Genomic DNA, 17581 nt, shown 5'->3' with positions numbered 1-17581 from the left:
GGGGCGTGTCGTGAGCGAGGACGAGAGCACTCCTCTCGGAGCTGTGACTTTGAGGTACGATCAATTGAAAGGCAGCTCAGCTTGAAAGGTCAGGCAGGCAAGGCACAAGTACCAGCCGGCCGGGGCGACCAAGCTAGCCCGTCGTGCATCCATCGGTTCGTCAGTTGTTCATCAACAACCTGGGACATGCCTTATTCGGCCCTCATCATCATGACCACTCCCTTCGTCGTGTGTACCTTTGTTCAAGGCACCCAAATCGTGTAAGCCTTGAAAGCAAAAGTTGTGTTGAAGAACGATGATCATTGTCCTCGCCTCTACCAAGCCCCAGCCCCAGCCCCAACCCAAGAGCTCGAGCCTGACGAGGCGTAAAGCCCATCCCCCATCAAACTGGGCCGAACCCCCACAAGAAGCTCTGCTGGGAAAAATGGGGCAGCAGGTCTCGGATCTTCTGTGGCGAACTTGCTTGGCTGTTGCACCCACGTCACCAGGTACCAGGCCAGGGGCGGCAGCCCAACCCAAAACATCTGTACTGGTGACTCCCTCAACACCCCTGGCTCTTGAGCACAGGTAGGGCCTTTCCACTTCGTCTCTTAAGGCGATTGCAGCGCTCCAGTTTAATCATGTTGCTAAGCAGGGAGAGATAATCAGTTTGGGTAAGGCCGCCCCCCCCGGTGGCCAGCGCTTTCACACTTCCTCGCTACTCCCCTCTTAACCCAGGGCCGGAGCTGTGGGCGGGAACGCATCCAAACTGACCCGGCTGGCCGCTCGCCCGTCGTCTCGGTGCCATGTCCCGCTTGGCCTCCAGCTAGGTAGGTAGGCATGAGCCCTGTGCAGTGAGGTCACTCTTCAAGGTCACCTACGAAATCTCCAGGCTCGGAGACTAGGACGCGGCGTGGTTTAGCCTGACGTGATGCTTGCCCGCATAATTGGTGCCAGAGGTGCCGAGGAACCGCGACTGGGACTGCCCTGTATCGATAGACACACCCCCGTCGTCTACCCCTTTCGCTTCTCGCATGCTCTTCCCTCCTGTTGCATCTACCTTCGCCTTGGTCTGCCTCCTGCCTTCTTCTACCTGTCCTTCCATTCTTCCTTCGATGGGATTCAGGAAACCCCCCAAGCCCCCTTGACGCCCTGCTGGCCTTGCCTGCTCTGCTTGACTCGACATTGGCTCTCATTTGCCTTCGCTCGGAAGCCATCGTCGTCGAATTTGCATCACGCGCCCCTTCATGCATCATGGCCCATCACATCTGCACACATCACATCGTCTTGGTCCATAAACGTATCCTCAGTATCCCCTGACACCACTCAACCCTTGCCGTCGCTCCGACTGCACCCTCGACTCGAGCACATCACTCTTCCAGTGACTCGTTTTCCACCGGAGACTGGTGCAGCTCGGGGCTCCCTCATGCAATGCATAAGATCATTGGTGCTTCGCCTGTTCCTTGACGATGATCGGTATCCGGATTACGGTTTTCCATGATAGCTACCTACCAGGACGCCAGACACATATTTCCAGTAGCCAGGGCGCCATGAGAGTGATATGCAGCTATCGCCCTGCGCATTCGCCAGGTACGAGGTGGCAGAGAGACGCTACTGTCAAAGCAGAATAGTCAGAACCAGATCACCACGTACCTCGTACAAACACAGGACAGCTCAACCACTAACATGCGCGGCACTTGATCAAGGGAGGAGTGTCGCGGTGCCGCCCACCGGCGCGTCAACGGCAACACATTAGCAGCCAACAGAATAGCTCACCCGTCTCTTGTCTCTTGGCTGCCACTTCAGTGTTGGTAACAGCAAAGGCAAAGGCTGCGTCGCAGTCGTGCGTCTGTTGTGCGAAGCGGCCTCGGGATTTGCTCCAAAGTGTCGCACATGTGCAAACCAATTGTTGGGATCAGCAGGGACCACGTACGCATACAGGGCAATGGCAGCCCTTTCGCTGGATCTTGAAACACGACCGACAAACACATGCCCAAGGAAACGGATCGCCAATTGCAATAATTTCGCCATTCAGCCATGTATCCCTATCTCCATCATTTGGATTACATGCGTTGTCTGCTGAGCTGAGGGTGCCTGCTTCAGCTGAACTGTCGTCTCTACGTCACTTTAGGTCTCACCGTCTGTAGCATCGGTTTCAATGGATGAGCATTTGGTGGTGTAGCTTTAGGCACACAATGTCATCAAAAATTCGGAGGATTAATGCTCGTCACCAGTGCGGTGCAGCCGTACTCTCTCATCGAGGCCCCTCTTGAAGCTCGCTTGGCCAAGGATAGACACACCGCCCGCCTCGGGACATCAGACCGCTGTTTTAAGAGGTCCGGTATTGGCAGGTTATCGTTGAGACGCTGTGGCCACGACGCGTGCTTGCTGATGAATCGATCCTCTGGGCTTGCTGTCGCCGCCATCAGAGTGAGTCACGAAGCACTGACCAACCTTGTTGTTTCCTTCCCTCGCGTTGCATTCCAGCCTGCGCGGGAACGAAACATACTGGGACCTACCTGGGCCACTAATCGTCATTGCAAGGCCTGGCATTCACTGTTCAGCCTGTTGCGCTTCATCTCATCCCAGTTGGCTGGGTCTGCGCCATACGACCTCCGAGGAATGGCTTGGGGGATGGCGTGGAGGATCCGGTTTCTGCATAATGCCCATGGTGTAAGTTATTCCACGATGATATCGCACGCCGATCGGACCCTAAGGCCAAAAAAGAAATGTGGGAAACAGCGATAACCCCCTAACCCTCATCACATCCACCCGACACTGCGAGACTCGGTATGAGGGGTGTGCCAATATCATTCAAGGGAGGGAGGCATCCACGAAGTCGATTTGCAACAGCACGGATAGCCTCGGTAGCCAGAGCAGTTTCGCCGTTGCAACATCGTTAGATTCGTTTACGTTCAGCTGGCACGAGGCTGGCGATCAGTGGAGATTCCAGCTCCTCTCGCAATACTCAACCGCTAAGGCATCCCTAGTGGTGCTTTACCTTCAAGTCTCTAGCAACACTGGATGAACTCGTCAGACCCCCTCCCCCGAACAGTTTTACAGCCACATCCACCTTTTTTTTTCTGGGGGAGCAGCGACTTCCTGCAGCCTTGCAACCCCCTGTCCAAAGCGTGTCATCTCCACTGCCTGACAGCAACAAGGCCCTTAGGAGTGACACCTCAGCGCCAAAGAAAGACGCACGCTGGACGGTGTGTTTGATTTCCTGTCTGCTGCTGTTCAAGTCCACCAACACACCACACCGTCAATGGTATCGTGGGTGTGATGCGTGCATTTTTGCGTCAAGATACAGCCAGCACCTCTCTTCATTCATGATTTGCACAAGACGGCCCAATATGACCGATGCCCCTCAACTCCACAATGGCTTTCGTGAAGGTTGACTCATCGTTGGGCCTCGAGAATAACACCAGGCAGTCGGCCTGATGGCGCCAAGTTCAGTTTACTGAATCAGACCGATCAAACGAAGCGTTATAAGCGTGCCATCGGATCGAAAAGTCCAGCATGTTGCTGTACACCGACTCTTGTGCGGCTATTTCGTTGATGGGCCGAATTCCCTCGTCATGTGGTCTCTCGTACAGCGGGCAGCCCGTATAGCCCATGCGACATGCTATATTTACCTTGAGCGACGAGACCCCTGTCTGATAGAATGCACCAGCGGCCTGTAACCCACGACGCACTTACGGACACGATGTACAATCTAAGAAACTCGGTCTAAGCAGGGCACGTGGGCAGGCGGAGAAGCGAGGCATCCTATCTGTCACATCTTGACCCAAGGCAACAGGGATAGTCAACTCAGCGATGAGGGCTTTAGAGAAATAACTGATTCAATCAGCATATTCCACCGCGTTGCCGCTCAGCAGCCTTCCGGGCGGCAGCCTCGATTTCCCAATTGCCCCAGATGGCATTACCGCAATACGCCAAAGAAAAAAAAAACCTGGATCTGTCGATACCTCCCGAGGAACTACGCTGTTTTGATTCATGTTGCCGCGCTCCTAGCTAGTACGGCCCCCTCCAGAACCTCACACCAGGGACTGCTCCTGCGAATCAAGTACACTGCCAAATACCCAAGGCTATCCCACCAGATGCAACTCAGCGGATCAAGTCTTGCGCAAATCAACGGTCACCGAGCGCTTCTTAGCAGGGTCATTGTTGCCTGATGTATTGATTGCAGATTTGGGATGCTCAATCATTGATTGGCACACACGGACGATCTGTGGTGGTTGCGTGGCATCACCATCATTTCTCGTGCCACTCTTTCCTCAGGTAATAGTCAGTGATGTTGTTCAAGGCAATTCTAATCATTTGTGCGGATGGTTATTGCATCATCACAAACTTTCCCAATTGATCTGATCCTGATTACATGTTTGGCCCATCAACCGGGCCAAGGAACCTCACCGCCTTTGAGGAGCGGGCGACTGGCTCTGCGTCGCTCGCGCCCGATGAGCAACACTATCAGTGTGTCGGCCAACCCTGTCATGATCTCCATCCCTTCGTGCTTCTCCGCGAGGCGGAAATCACGGGATCTATCAAGGTACAATACTTCAATCAGGAGTGCATGCTGGGACAAGGGTGTTGGTCACGTCAAGCTGCAGCTGGTAGGATCTTCCATTTTCAGAGGCTGTGAGACGGTTGATTCGTTGTTGGCACAAGGCGAATGAACACCAGTGGTCTCTCTTCTTGCAGCGCCGATGTTTCAGCTTCGATAGTCACACTTCCCTGACGGCGCCGAGCGATCTCTGGCGATGACGAGGAAAGGTGAGCTTCACAGGCTCTCAGTGACATCCTGTTTCTATGGTGGTTGGTCTGACTTGCATCATAAGCTCTTCTTGTCTGAAAACGAAGCCCTGAGTGGGCTGTCGTACGGGGATCTTCCACAAGCTTCGTCATGACAGGTGACAGTATCGTCACTGAACTCCCACGTTGGTCAAGACAAGGAGCACGGCGCCTAATCACACCGAGTGTGGGGTGCAACCTCTCTTTCCGCCGTTGCCCGAAGCCGAGAGCGATACGAGGGGCTTCAACACCCGCGACAAGTTCCCAGGGTCCAATGACAAGCATCCCGCGACTCCCTTGGTGTTGGAGAACCGGCCGGCCGGTGGTGGCCCCAGATTACTGGGTTTCAATCACTTGCTCGGCAAGCACCAAGGATGGCGCATGCGGCGGTATTTTGTGGTTCTTTGCGCGAATTGTTGTAATGATGCGATGTAGGCATGTTCTGGGGGCTCGTCAACACCACCTTGCACGGCCAACTAGCCCTATCGTGCGCGGACTATCCCGTCGCTCGGCTTTCACAACAGATACCCGCCGGACCACGCAGAATGCAAGTGAGACTTTGCCGTCGCGGCGTGACTAATGAGTTGGCCTGTGTCGTTCCCGATCCAGCCAACATATTGGTATCTTTTAACCGCTCGTCGCCAAGCGTCAGCAAGGGGGCGGGGATGTTGTCACAGAAGATGGAGGGAGGGGCTTTCCCCCGCCTTACTCTCGAAAACTGCCAAGCTGGCTACTTAATGCCGACCAATTTGACTCGTTGTCTTGACCTATAGCACGGCCCTTCGTGAGGTCACTCGTTGCAAAGATGCCGAGTAACGATTGTTGTCTCAATGCACCGTCGATGTCGCACGATACGATGATAGCCAAAGCTGTGCCCTACTGTCTCCAGGTCTTGACTCACGGGTGTCTCACGAGTTTTGTCATGATCTCTGTTCTTCGCAGGCTGCTCCTCTCTGGCCATATCCTTGGCCCGTCATTCGCTACAGTCCGATTATTTCAGCCCTGCCACCATTGATGTGACATCCGCAGCTTGCCGCCGTCGAATTCTAAACAGCTGAGCAACTGGCAAGGAGACTCTGTCAGTTGATTAGAAGTTGGAGGAGTTGGTCACTGTTCTACCATCACTGGTGTACACCGAACCGAAATCGACAACCCCCGTTGTAGCAATCTCGTGGAGCATGGGAACATCCTGCAACCAGACTTAGAGGCCACGTTTGAGTCTGAAATACGGACGCTGCCTCCTAGTACATGGCCACCGCGGGGCAATTTCGAAAGAAGCAGCCGTACCGATGGAGCGGGATGGCCCGTCGCGCCTGTCGATGAAAAACAACATCGCGACGCATAGAGCGCTTATCCAACATGCAATGCAGCCTCACGCCACGCCCGTCCTGCTGCGGCAAGAGCGGGTTACCGCTGCTGGTTAGCGGTCAATCTATCCGTTTTGTGCTGGTATTGTGGCAGTTTCTCGACGGGATTCTGTTGCCTTGGCAAGACGGTGCCTCGGAAGTCCTGATTCCCAAAGCTATCAGCATGCCCGCCCAACGATTTGGCTCCTTGTTACATTTCCTTTGCAATGCAAGTTGCCGGGCTTTTCCAAGAGATCGTGGAGCGCTCCAGAAAATGGTGTCGGAGAGCCAGGGATGCTGGCGGCATCCTCCACCCCTCATCCAATCTCATGGATAACAGGCGACATCAGGCAGAGGTATATGGCGTGCATCGCGGATCCCCGCACATACACGGGACCAGGTCCGACCCTTGACAGAGAGCATGTTTTGGGTGTTTGAACCTTTTTTTTTTCGTTGATTGTGGGGAAGGCCGTGTCGTTTGACAAGCACTCCCGTCCCCTCGACCATGAGTCTGAATCCTGGGCTTCTGGGACGAAGAGCACCCAGGCATGATGTACGGGCTGGACGAGGGGGCCGAAGCTACGAGGAACACGGACCTTGGGTCTGTAACTCGTCGTGAAATGGTCCCAGGCGCAAGGCAGTGGGGTACATGGACAGCAGGAAATGCATCCTTTTTAAGAGCAACTAGGCGCAACATGATTCCTGCTCTCTACTCCGGATTCCCCATGCTAGGTACATGAAGAAGCAAATAGATGTACATGTACCTTGCTCATTTGGTCACGGTTGAAGTTGCTGGGATTTGTTGTGGATGGTGGTAGTGGTCGGTGTTCATCAGCCAGTTGCGACGAAGCCCCTATATTTCGCCAAATCAATCCGCGAAGTGCGATGCACCCAACCTCCCCAATCCATCGCCATGCACATCATTTAGCGTTCGAGGCACGGGGCAGCGACCTGCCAAGGCCATGTGCAAGGACGTGGGGTAGAGATCAGTTGCTTCACCTGATCTGACTCGGTGCCATTGAAACTCACGGAGCACCGCGCGACAGGTGCACATGGGGAGAAGCAGCAGCAGCAGCAGCAGCAGCTACAAGGAAAAAGCTGCACATCAGTCAACGAAGGAGCATGTATGCGGTCCAGTGTTTCATCGCCGCAAGGGCAAGGCGCTGAGGACCAGGGACTGGACGTGTCGTGCATGAACGGAACGATGGAAGGTCGGCAACGGCTTCGAGAAGAGCGCCGATTGTACGGACGCCACGGGGACGGGGGAGGGGTAAGCTGGCACGAAGACGATCCTCGTTGCTGCGTAGGCAAATTACGCTCGTTTATGCCCTCCCACTGTCGGCACTTTACCTGGTACTCGACCTTGCCTTGCGACGGCAGGCCTGCTCGAGTGGACTATTACATGTACCTCCTGCGCAGGCCGTCGAAACCGTTGGCAGGCCGGACACCTAGCTCCATCTGTTTGTGCTGCCCAGCACAAGGTCCAGGGAACAAACAAAACGGCCGTTCCGCCCCGAGTCGCTCGGCGTGGTGTGACGCCAGTGTATCCGGGGAGCTGGCTCCGGACCCCCCCCCCCCCCAAGGGCACGAGAGGAGATGGGGGCAGGACGGCGCCAGCGACACGGGTGCGACCAGACCTGTACGAGCAGCAACCTTGAAGGGTTCGCGCACGATGTGGCCTTTGTGGAGAGCGCATGCCCACGAACAGCCGAGTGGTGGTCTGATGTTGATGGGGTTGCGTACTGCCAAGTTCACCATTCCCCCGCCGTCCATCTGTGAGAGAAGCGCAAAAAGCGACCAAGACCTCGGACCCCTGTCCTCCATGTTGTTGTCCCTACCACGCGCAACAGCTTCGAAGCAACGAAACGAGGAAGGGCACGCGGCGCCGCCCTGAGTGTGTCTCCAGGTACTGTACCCAGGCCGCTTCGGTTACAGCGTCGTGTCGAGGCTGTCACCTACGACGGGACTTTGAGCCAGGCTCGATTGCCTCATTCCGACAGTCCTTCTCGTCATTGTTGAGTCGACTTCTGCCATGGGGACACGGATGCAAGGGACAGGTCATGCTGCGCCATCTGTCGCTCTTTGACGCTCTTTCTTTGATCTTTCTCGTCCTCTCCATCCCTCATTTGTTGTCTATCTCACTCTTTGTCTTTCTCTCTCTCTCTCCCCCTCTCTCTCTCTTTCTTGTCACTCTCCCCCCCGCGGACCTCATCGCAGACTTGACCTTCTGGAATTCTTCTACAATCCCTGTGCCCTCCTCCTGCCTTTCGTCGTGTTCCTGACCCCTGGTCTCAGATGCAGATCTCTCCACAACTGGCCCTGCCGTTCGGGATTTACCCCCCTAGTCGCTGGAGGCTGTCGTCTCAGCCCGGTGGGGTGGAGGGAAAGGGGAGGGGGGAAGGGGGGGGGTGACGCGGGAGTGGGAGTGTTTCTGTGCGTTGCGCCTGGGTGCAGTGCAAGCCACGAACGCGATTCTCACGGGGTTGATGGTGACTTCGAGGAGCAAGGGCAGCTAGATTCCCACACCCCATGTCCTCGTGCTGCTCACTCGCCTGGCCTGCTCCCTGTAACCAGGCTCCCTCCCTTCCTCCCTCTTCCCAGTCGCCCGACGGCTCACTTTCCGCCCCCCTTATCGTCGATTTCCAGGCTCCAGCATTTGGGACTCTTCTGTGCCACTCTCCGCCGCGCTGGCGCATGTTTTTTTCCCCCTGCGGCGCATCAAGTGGACCTCAGGGCTCACTGTCATCTGAAGTTCGTGTACCAGGCACCAGAGTAATTTCCCGTCCTTCACGGAGAGAACGAGAGACGAGGCGAAGCAACAGAGCGCATACCATGCGCACCACTCTGCCAGGCTACCTGGGTACCTGGGTACCTACCCAACGTGTAGTACTGTTTCTTCAGCCAAGATGCATGCATGTTTCGACAAGTCTCGTAGTCACGATGCGGAAAAGAGACAGGCCCCTACTCGGGCCCTGAGGCCCCCGGAGTTTGGCCTGGCTCACCGTCAAAGCTGGCGGTCAGACGACGACCCTTTCGGCCTCTCATTGTCATGGTTACATTTGGCCTGACGACCCGAGCCACAAGATCCCCCCTCCACTCACACCCACCCACCTCTTGGCTGCTTGGCTACACGTCGGGGTCGCATGTTACGTCGGACACGGCGGGTTGAAAATCGTCCGTGTTGTGCAACTCACTCAGTAGCCAAAGGCCAAGAAGAAAACCCCTGCCTTCCAATGAAGGTCCAAGCCGAGGACGACGAAGGGAGTCGGCCGAGAAAGCCTCGTTCGAGCCGCTGCCCATGAGGCCCTCGTCAATGTGGATGGATGGCCAGGAGCTGGAGCTGGAGCTGGAGCTAGTCGCCGGGACCCGGATCAAGACAGTCATCAGTGTTCATTCTGTCGAACGCGCGTCTTCGAGAGTCTTCATCTGGGCTCACTCCACACAACCTCACGCAGCTCGCGCGCGCAGTGCGTGTACTGGGGCTGCGTCGAGCGACGAGACATGGTGGCCGGGCTCGCTGGGCTACTAGCTGGTCTGCGCCTGGGCCCTGTACGGTGAAGGCCACGATGATTCCCTCGACTCTCTGCCCGCCGTTTTCACTCACCGGTCTCTTGGCCATATTCGGGCAGGCGCTGTTCTCTCTCTCTCTGTTTCTGTCTCTGTCTCTCACTTCGGCATTTCCTGTCGAGCCTCCCCCCCCCTCGACAAGGCTCGTTTCTTCTCCCACCATGTCATGTCATGCAGCTGACAGGGACTTGGTTTATGCTCAGGTCGGCGAATACGGACGCAGGCGGACGCTCGGGTCCAAATTGCTAGTCAGTGCCACCATACCCGTGCGCCCTGCAGCTCTGGTCGTTTTCTTCATGAAGTGCATGCGGTGAGGTCGGTGAGGGTGCATGGCTGGGTTGACGGCTGGCGCCGCCTCACCGACGATCACGCGGCCCTTTCGCCCGTCTGCTTGCCCGCCTGCCTCTTTTTTTCCCTCTCTCTATCTCTCGCTCGCCTTGTCTCATGCCGTGCAACCTGATATATGACCTGTCGTTAGCGCAACCTGTCGAAGAGGAAGAATTGGGACGCGTTCGACCCTGTTCTGGCCATGGAGCCAATATGTCTGCGGCTGATTTGATGGCGGACACCACACACACTAGAAGCCGGCTAACAGCTGCTTTCGGTGACTACCTATCCAAGCTCATCTCGATCAAAAGCCTTCTTCTCATACCTAGCGCCTTGGTATGCTTTATCTGACCGACAAGCTACATGCTTCATCATTCTCTCTGGCGAAAAACAAGGTACGCATGGCACGGCCATGCGTGAGCAGCACTGGTTGAGCACCGCAAGCAGCAAGGGGGGAGTGGCCAGGACACGCGAGATGGCCCGGCCGGGTGAAGTCACCTGGTTCTCAGCAGCCTCTTCTCCTCATTGCCCGCCGGCGCGCACGTCAGCAACAAGTCGGCTGCGGCGGGCGTGCTAATGAGGACCACCTCACGCGTCCGGGGGCCTGTGCCAGACATTCTTCTTTTGCTTTCCCTACTGTATCTGTCTGTCTACCTTTCGTGTCACTGTGTGTGTTTTGTGAGCTGTCATAATAGCAATCGCCCGTGCGTTGGCTGTCTTTGTTTGTGGCTGCTGCTATCTTTGCCCTGTGGCCCATCCCTTTACTCTCCCCCCCCCCCTTTCCCTCCTCTTCTTCCCCACCCCATGGTCGCCAAGCTGCATGTCTCTGGTCTTCAAAAGCCATGGAGCACCGATCGGGCGGACGAGGCGCGGGGATCACAGGCGCTTGTCTCGCCGACGGGAGGGAAATGGAGTGGGAGTGTATTGAGGGGGACGGGATGGGGGGTGGGCGCGGGCGGGCCAACACCACTATACAGGGGTCACAGGAAGAGACACAGACAGGCACAAGACGTGCGAGATGTATGTGTCGGTACCAGTGACGAGAGGCGCCCATCCGTCCGTTGAGAGGGACGAGCAGCGAACGATCGGGTCATTCATGCGCCTGCCGTTGTAGTGCAGTGCAGCGCAGCGCAGCGCGGCAGGGTGCCCTCGCGCGCGCGCGCACACACACTCACTCACGCGCGAGCTGGGCTGGTCTATGGGCTGGACGGTGGGTGAGAAGTCGTATGCGGTCGCTGCGAGAGGAATGATCTCGTGATGCCGTTGCTGCTGCCGCTGCCGCTGCCGCTCATGTTGCGTTCGCGCTAGGTTAACTGCCACGTCAGTCGACGCAGGCCCCCTCACCCTCCCTCCCTCCCTGCTCGATTTCGGGGGGGGGGGGGGGGGTGGTGAAGTGAGTGCCCTGGCGAGCCCGGGGACCTTTTCATGTTTTGTCGTCAGTTGTCACTGACAGCTTGCATTGGGTCCAAAAATGAAGACGTGCGTCAAGATGTGACCTCGCCGAGGAAGAAGGGGGCGAGCCATTGTGTGCGCTGGGCCAACTTCTGACAAGTATCGAAACATTGACCATGACCGAGACACGAAAGGAAAGTTGGTCTCTGCTAGAAAAAAAGGCCTCGTGGTCGACGTGGTCTGTCCCCCTGGGCAAGCATGCATATCCCGCAGCCGAGGCAGCATCGTCAGCATATGCAGGTTGCCTCTAGGTGACCTGCCGCAGCGATCGCCCTGCGTGCGGAGCCATCTCGTCTTTTCGTCGCGCCGTCATCAAGCAGCATGGTCCGATGTACATCGGAAGCAGTTACCCTTTGGCTGAGCGTCGTTGGAAAATCAGCGTCGATGCGCTGCCAAAGCTGGCTGGAGGAGGAGGGGCGTGTGCTGAGCTGAGTGAGAAGCTGCATGGCTGGTTGTGGAAGCTGGCACTGAGACATACACTCTCTCTTGATGCAAGCACGGTATGGCTCGGCGCCGTCTCGCGAGGCAGATGCTGTGGAGTGGTCTGCTTCTTTTGCGTCGCCCGGCGTGAAGATGTGTCGGTGCCGTTGTTGACGACGACGGCATGTAAGAGACGGCAAGCTGAATCAAAGGGGATGGAAAAGGAGGGGGGTGTAGCCTGGCTGGCTGGCTCGGGTGTCTGCCGTTTGGTCCACGACATGTCGGTCAGTTGATGAAGGTCTGTTGCGCCATGCAGTCTGGGAAAGTCCGGAAGCCTGCTATCAGATCATCAGGCCTGGACTTGGACTCGACCCGGTCGGGAGGAGGCCTGGACTGGGCCGCGCCCCAGTCTCCAGAACCCAGGAGGCGTCTGCCGTGCTCGGGGGCCCAGCTGAAGTCTGGCTGCGGCTCTGGACTCACCGGTCGACTTTATGATGCGCTCCCGGCGGACTCGAGCAACAGTCCAGACGGAAAAGAAACTATCAGGGGTTTTTTTTGGCCTCGCGAACAGCATGCCATGCGTCTCGTGGCCTTCGGACGGACGTCTCCTTGTGCCGATACACGGCAGAGCGAGGCATCTGACTCTGGCTGCTTGCATGGTGTAACTGTCAGTTTCGCGGATGGGGCGGCAGTCCGTGGCATGCGGGAGATCCAGAGCCCTGCGGCCCTTTTCCCTGGGACTCAGCTGCCTTGCCATGCCATGCATGCCATGCACTGCCCTTTGTTTTTTTCTTTTCTCGGAGGGGGTCTGCATAAAAGGACGACCAACGGACAAGACCTATCGCGGAGCCGCATGGCATGGGCCGGTAGGGCTTAGCTGGCAGCGTACTACCTATGACCATGCCTGTGGTACAGTCCCTGGTCCGCGCGACGTGGTCATTAAACGAACAGTGTGTCACGCTGGTGGTGTGTCTTGTCGTTTTTGACAGGAGATACGGATGGCAAGGGGGGCGGGGACATTGCTGATGGGGGCTCTGGTCTTGTGATCCGGCGGATGGCCATCAGTCATCACGGTACATACGTCCATCTGCCTTCGGGTCATCTCGACGACATTGTACAAGCAAGTCATAAGGACCCCATAGCACAGGCCCGAATTCAATCAGCTTCGCGAGGCATCCGAGACAATCTCCGACGAAAAACAAACATCCATGGCCGACAGGGTTCTTACTGAAGTGCCTCATCACACGCCGAGGCCTGGACCTCGATGGCGCAGGCAAGCCCCCTGACTCTCTTTCTGTCTCGAGCCGTGACCCAGCATATATCATATCATACCATTCCATCAGCTGAGGTCATATTCCGTGTTGGTAGCGGTGAGATGACCCCATCGAGATGTCGCATTCTTCGTCAGCACGGGCGGGCGGGAAGGGAAAGGGACGTCCCTTTCCTTCGTCCACCTCGCCATGTCTCGGCCACGGAACTGGACTTTTAGGGGGGGGGGGCATCGCCCCGTGGACGCCACGGCCATACCAGGGAAACTGGGGCAGGAAAATCCTGGCTACCTCCGGCCCCCTTCCCCTCTTGCCTACGGAGCGAAGTGGTGCCGTCGGTCTGAGGTGAGGCTGGCGTGGTGAGACTGCCCCCCGCCCCCCATGCGTCTAGGTGAGCGCCAGGTGAGCGCCAGGTGAGTAGTGACATATCGTGAGCAGCCCCGGGGCGTGTTGGACAGGGTACAGGGGCACGGATGCATGTCCAAGGCAGACCTATTCTGCGAGGCTGGACTGCAGGCACGGCCAGGTGACCGGACTTGCATGGCTTAAGGTTACACAGAGGCTGTCGTGCGTGCGGCGTCTGTTTCTTTTTTGGCCTGCACGCGTCGTGGGTGTAGGCGGACCGGCGGAGCAGTGCGCTAGCCTTTCTTCGTTTGACGTGCCCCCGATGGGATGCCATTTTTCTCGAAAGGCAGGATTTGTGGTGTTTGCATCTTCCTATTTTCTGTTTTTGGATGTGGCTTATACTGCTGCGTGTGAATAGACTGCCAAACGCCTCGCCGTGGTGCCAATTCAAGAACACCATGGTGGCTCGTTTTGGGGGCTGGGCGTGCCTGATCGAGGACGGAGCTGTCGATCGATGCCGCTAGCAGTCGTCTTCGACCTCTCTTGGGTCTTTCGGAGGGACCGTTCGTAAGCACCGGGGGGACCATGGTGATGGGGGCCAGGATCTGGGTCAAGGGCATCCTCCGCCCCCCCCCCTCTTCTTCCCTCCTTGCCGAGTGAGCTTACTCAGGGCATCGGTGGCAGGATGCGGGGGGTTACACTCACTGGCAGGCAGTATGGCGGCCCCCGCCATGCCCTTGGGACGAAGAGGAAGCGTGGCGGTGAGCCGGACTGTCGGTATCACTTGTAGAGTGAGAGATGTGACGGGGAGGGAGGGGGAAGGGTTGGGTGATGCGACGTCGGGGATTGTGGCACTTTCAACCGATTCGGCCGGGGTTCCAACGGTATGGCGATAAGGTCAGTGTGCAGCGGTGGTCGTCGCTATGGGAGGGGGTTCCATGCTGCCATGTATTGTCCTTCACGTCTGGATGGTGGAATACCGGGGCATGGCAGACGTTGCTGCAACCTGTGGGAAAACCCAATGGATGAGTTTCGTCGTGCTGGTCGCGTCGGATTGGTAAACATGGCGTTGTGGAAAACGATGCGTCACATTTCGTCTGTATCACGAGGGGCGCAACACAGGAGCTTCAAAAGACACCGGTACATGCCGATACTTGTCGACTACCTCTGACGCTGAAACGGGACAGTCCCGCCAGAGGAGCACAGAGCGCGAAGGACGATCCCTTCTCTCGAGACCAAGAAACACTTCAGGCTCTGGGAAACGAGGCGGTTCGCTGCTGCAGGAACGGTCCACATGACAAACGTTGGACGTCGCTCACTACGGAGCTAGTCCGCCTTGTGTTTGCTCGCGCGAGGGTGGGGATAGCAGGTGGAAAGATGCATTGCGCAGCATCACTGCGCCTGGGAGAGAGAGGGGGGGGACACATGCGAGGCACAGGCACAGCGCGGCACAGCATCGAGGCTGACCATGCACAGCGCAGAAGAGTGACGCCAGGGTAAAGTTTGATGGATGACTCGCGTTCGGCTGACGACGGCACCTTGCGCATCTGTATGCCCTGCCCCCGTGTCGCTGTCACGGGCTGCGTCTGCGTCTTCTCATCGGCCTGTGCTGCGGGTTTCCGTTGTGAGATCCGTCAATTGCCAGCGGTCGGTTGCGACGCCGCGGCTAAGGGCAGCATCTCGTACACCCCATGCGGTGAGAGAGAGAGAGAGAGAGAGAGAGAGAGAGAGAGAGAGAGAGAGAGAGAGAGCGGAGACTGCCGACAGGGACTTGAAACGTGCGATATGCGGATCATCTTTTTTCTGATATTTGGATAGACAGAAGGGCCATGTCACGGGATGGAGCTGATGGACGACAGGCATCGAATGATGTGTGTTCAGAGAGGGATCTGCGGGAGGGGCGTTGGAGCATGCTGCTCGGATTCGGAGCACTCTCCGGGGAGACGGCCACTGTAAATGGAACTCAGGAAGGTTCCTTCTACGCAAGGTGTCGTGTTGAAGGTTATGACGTCTTTGGTGTCGAGGGACAGTAGCGGCGTGTAAACAAAGACGACCAATTTCACGTCGTGTGGCTATGAGGCAGCGTATCTGAAAGGGCTTCCGTTGATGTGACATGTGAGTGTTTCATCAGGCATCAGAGCCATATCCAGTTCCAGGAAATAAAGCGTCGCGTCCTGGAACGAGACCTTTCACTGAAGTGTGACGATATATTGGTTTGCAATTGGGTTGAGACTTATCAAGAGTCGTAATGGTGAACGTGACAGATTTCAAAACTAATCAAGTCTAACATTGTATTTGACTTCAAGTACGCTCAACAGCTCTGCGAGGTTTTGTAGTATTCTCTTCCACGTTGCGAGAAGTCGTTACGGCGTGAAGATGAACCCACGACACCCTAATGTAGACTAAAGACAATCATTATCCGACCGCTGGAATAAATTTTCAGAGACCATTAATCTCTGAGATACAAACTGCATTGCAAGAAGAAGTAGACGATTTCTCTTCCCGGGTTGCAGTCTAGCAGAAGAGAGGGCACACGAAAGGTGGTCCATCAGACCGGCGTGTCGAGCAAGTAGAAAATCCGAGGAGGTATGAAGGAACACTTGACCAAAATCCGAATACTACATGCACAAAATTTGACTGACATGTTTAGGAACTGGCTTTGGTTACAAGTGACGGCCAGTTACCTGAGGGTTTCTTAACAAATGATATAGTCACCGATCACCTCTCTACTAGATGGCTTATCACCTTTTGTTGACTTCGTCTCTCTATTCGTGTCCAGATATTTTCCATACACCTTCATCTCAGCTACCTTTCTGAATGTCTCCTCTAAGGTAGTACGGTTTTGTATGTAAATTAGTCTGCTATCATCAGTCACTGAGGTCTGAGCCCGTTTCATGGGCATAAACAATCCTCCATCTCAAGCAAATACGCCAGTGCGCATTCTACGTTTGAAGAACTTACTTTTCATGGGACAAATCTTCAAAACAGGAACAAAGCTAACATGAATTGATTATCATCGGGTAACTTGCCGCGTTGGATCAGCTTCAGTAGCCATCAAAGCGCGTAAATTGCCGTTGCTCGGCCACAGCGCGCCAACATAGTGCGTTATAAAGACTGCGTGGCTTCAATAAGTCAAAGTCTTGCATATTTCTGGGCAAGGGAAGACTGCTAGCTCAAGAATACTTGGGTCTCAAAAACATACTATGTTTTATATTGATACCATGACATCACGGCGGCATGGAGCGTGGTGGCCTCGTCGGATCTGAAATACAGCGTTCACCATATTTAAGCGGCTCCAAGCTGTCAAAGTCCACCGATGTAAGAGCATGATTGAAACATTGAAAACATGAAATCAAGCAGCAAATTCAAAACATCTCTTGGTAGTCTCCGCCATGGCCCGCAACCCTGCCATCTGTTCAGGGGCTTTACTTATCGTTCTCATATCTTCCGGCATCATTCGAGACGCGACCAACCCTTGCGCCCACCATAACCCACACGAGAGCTGACAGGAGAAGCACATGATGGCTGCCCACATCGCTTACCAAGCGGTTAATTATACAAGCTGCACGGTTATGGCCATTTGCCAATTCCATTAAAAAGGGAGTCATATAATTCCAGGCCCGTAAGGTTTGGTTGATATTAGACTGAGATACAAGGCACTTAGGTCAGTCCAGCTGTTCACACGTCGCCGCCCAATGGAGAGGGTTGAAGCTAGCGAATTCGGGCAAGATCAGGTCCGCAGGCGAACGTTGAGGAAGACACTTGTCATTGTCTATCGAAATAGCAGCGATCATAAGTGGCATCACCCCTATCTCGTCATTTTGGTTTGGGTTCGCACCCCATCGAGAGGAAGCTAGGCCACTCCAATAGAACCGCCGCCAGCGGCAAAGAATAGAAGACTTTGCCCACTGCCGTTCGTTCACTCGATTGATAGGCCGTGGCGGAGCAATGAATTGACGACATCGCCATGGCCTTCTTTAGCCGCGAGACATACTAGACTGTTACCGGTCCCAGTTGTCTGTGACAGGTTAACACCATTAAGAATGAGCAGTTGAATCGTTGCGCGTGTTGCTCGAGCCCAAAGCT

The 17581-nt window shown here is 55.8% G+C and overlaps 1 protein-coding gene across 1 annotated transcript; it reads left to right on the top strand.

The window, feature by feature from the left end:
• Positions 1-13342: 13342 nt before the first annotated feature.
• VDBG_03353 (predicted protein) lies at positions 13343-14066 on the top strand (the record flags this gene model as incomplete). Its single annotated transcript, XM_003007168.1, has 2 exons — positions 13343-13495; positions 13914-14066. 2 exons carry the CDS (start codon positions 13343-13345, stop codon positions 14064-14066), a joined length of 306 nt encoding a protein of 101 aa, XP_003007214.1.
• Positions 14067-17581: the final 3515 nt, after the last annotated feature.

This window comes from Verticillium alfalfae, genomic scaffold (assembly GCF_000150825.1).
Source record: "Verticillium alfalfae VaMs.102 supercont1.3 genomic scaffold, whole genome shotgun sequence".
Lineage (NCBI taxonomy): Eukaryota > Fungi > Ascomycota > Sordariomycetes > Glomerellales > Plectosphaerellaceae > Verticillium > Verticillium alfalfae.
Note: the sequence above shows the minus strand (reverse complement) of the source record. Positions and strands in the feature narration are given on the sequence as shown.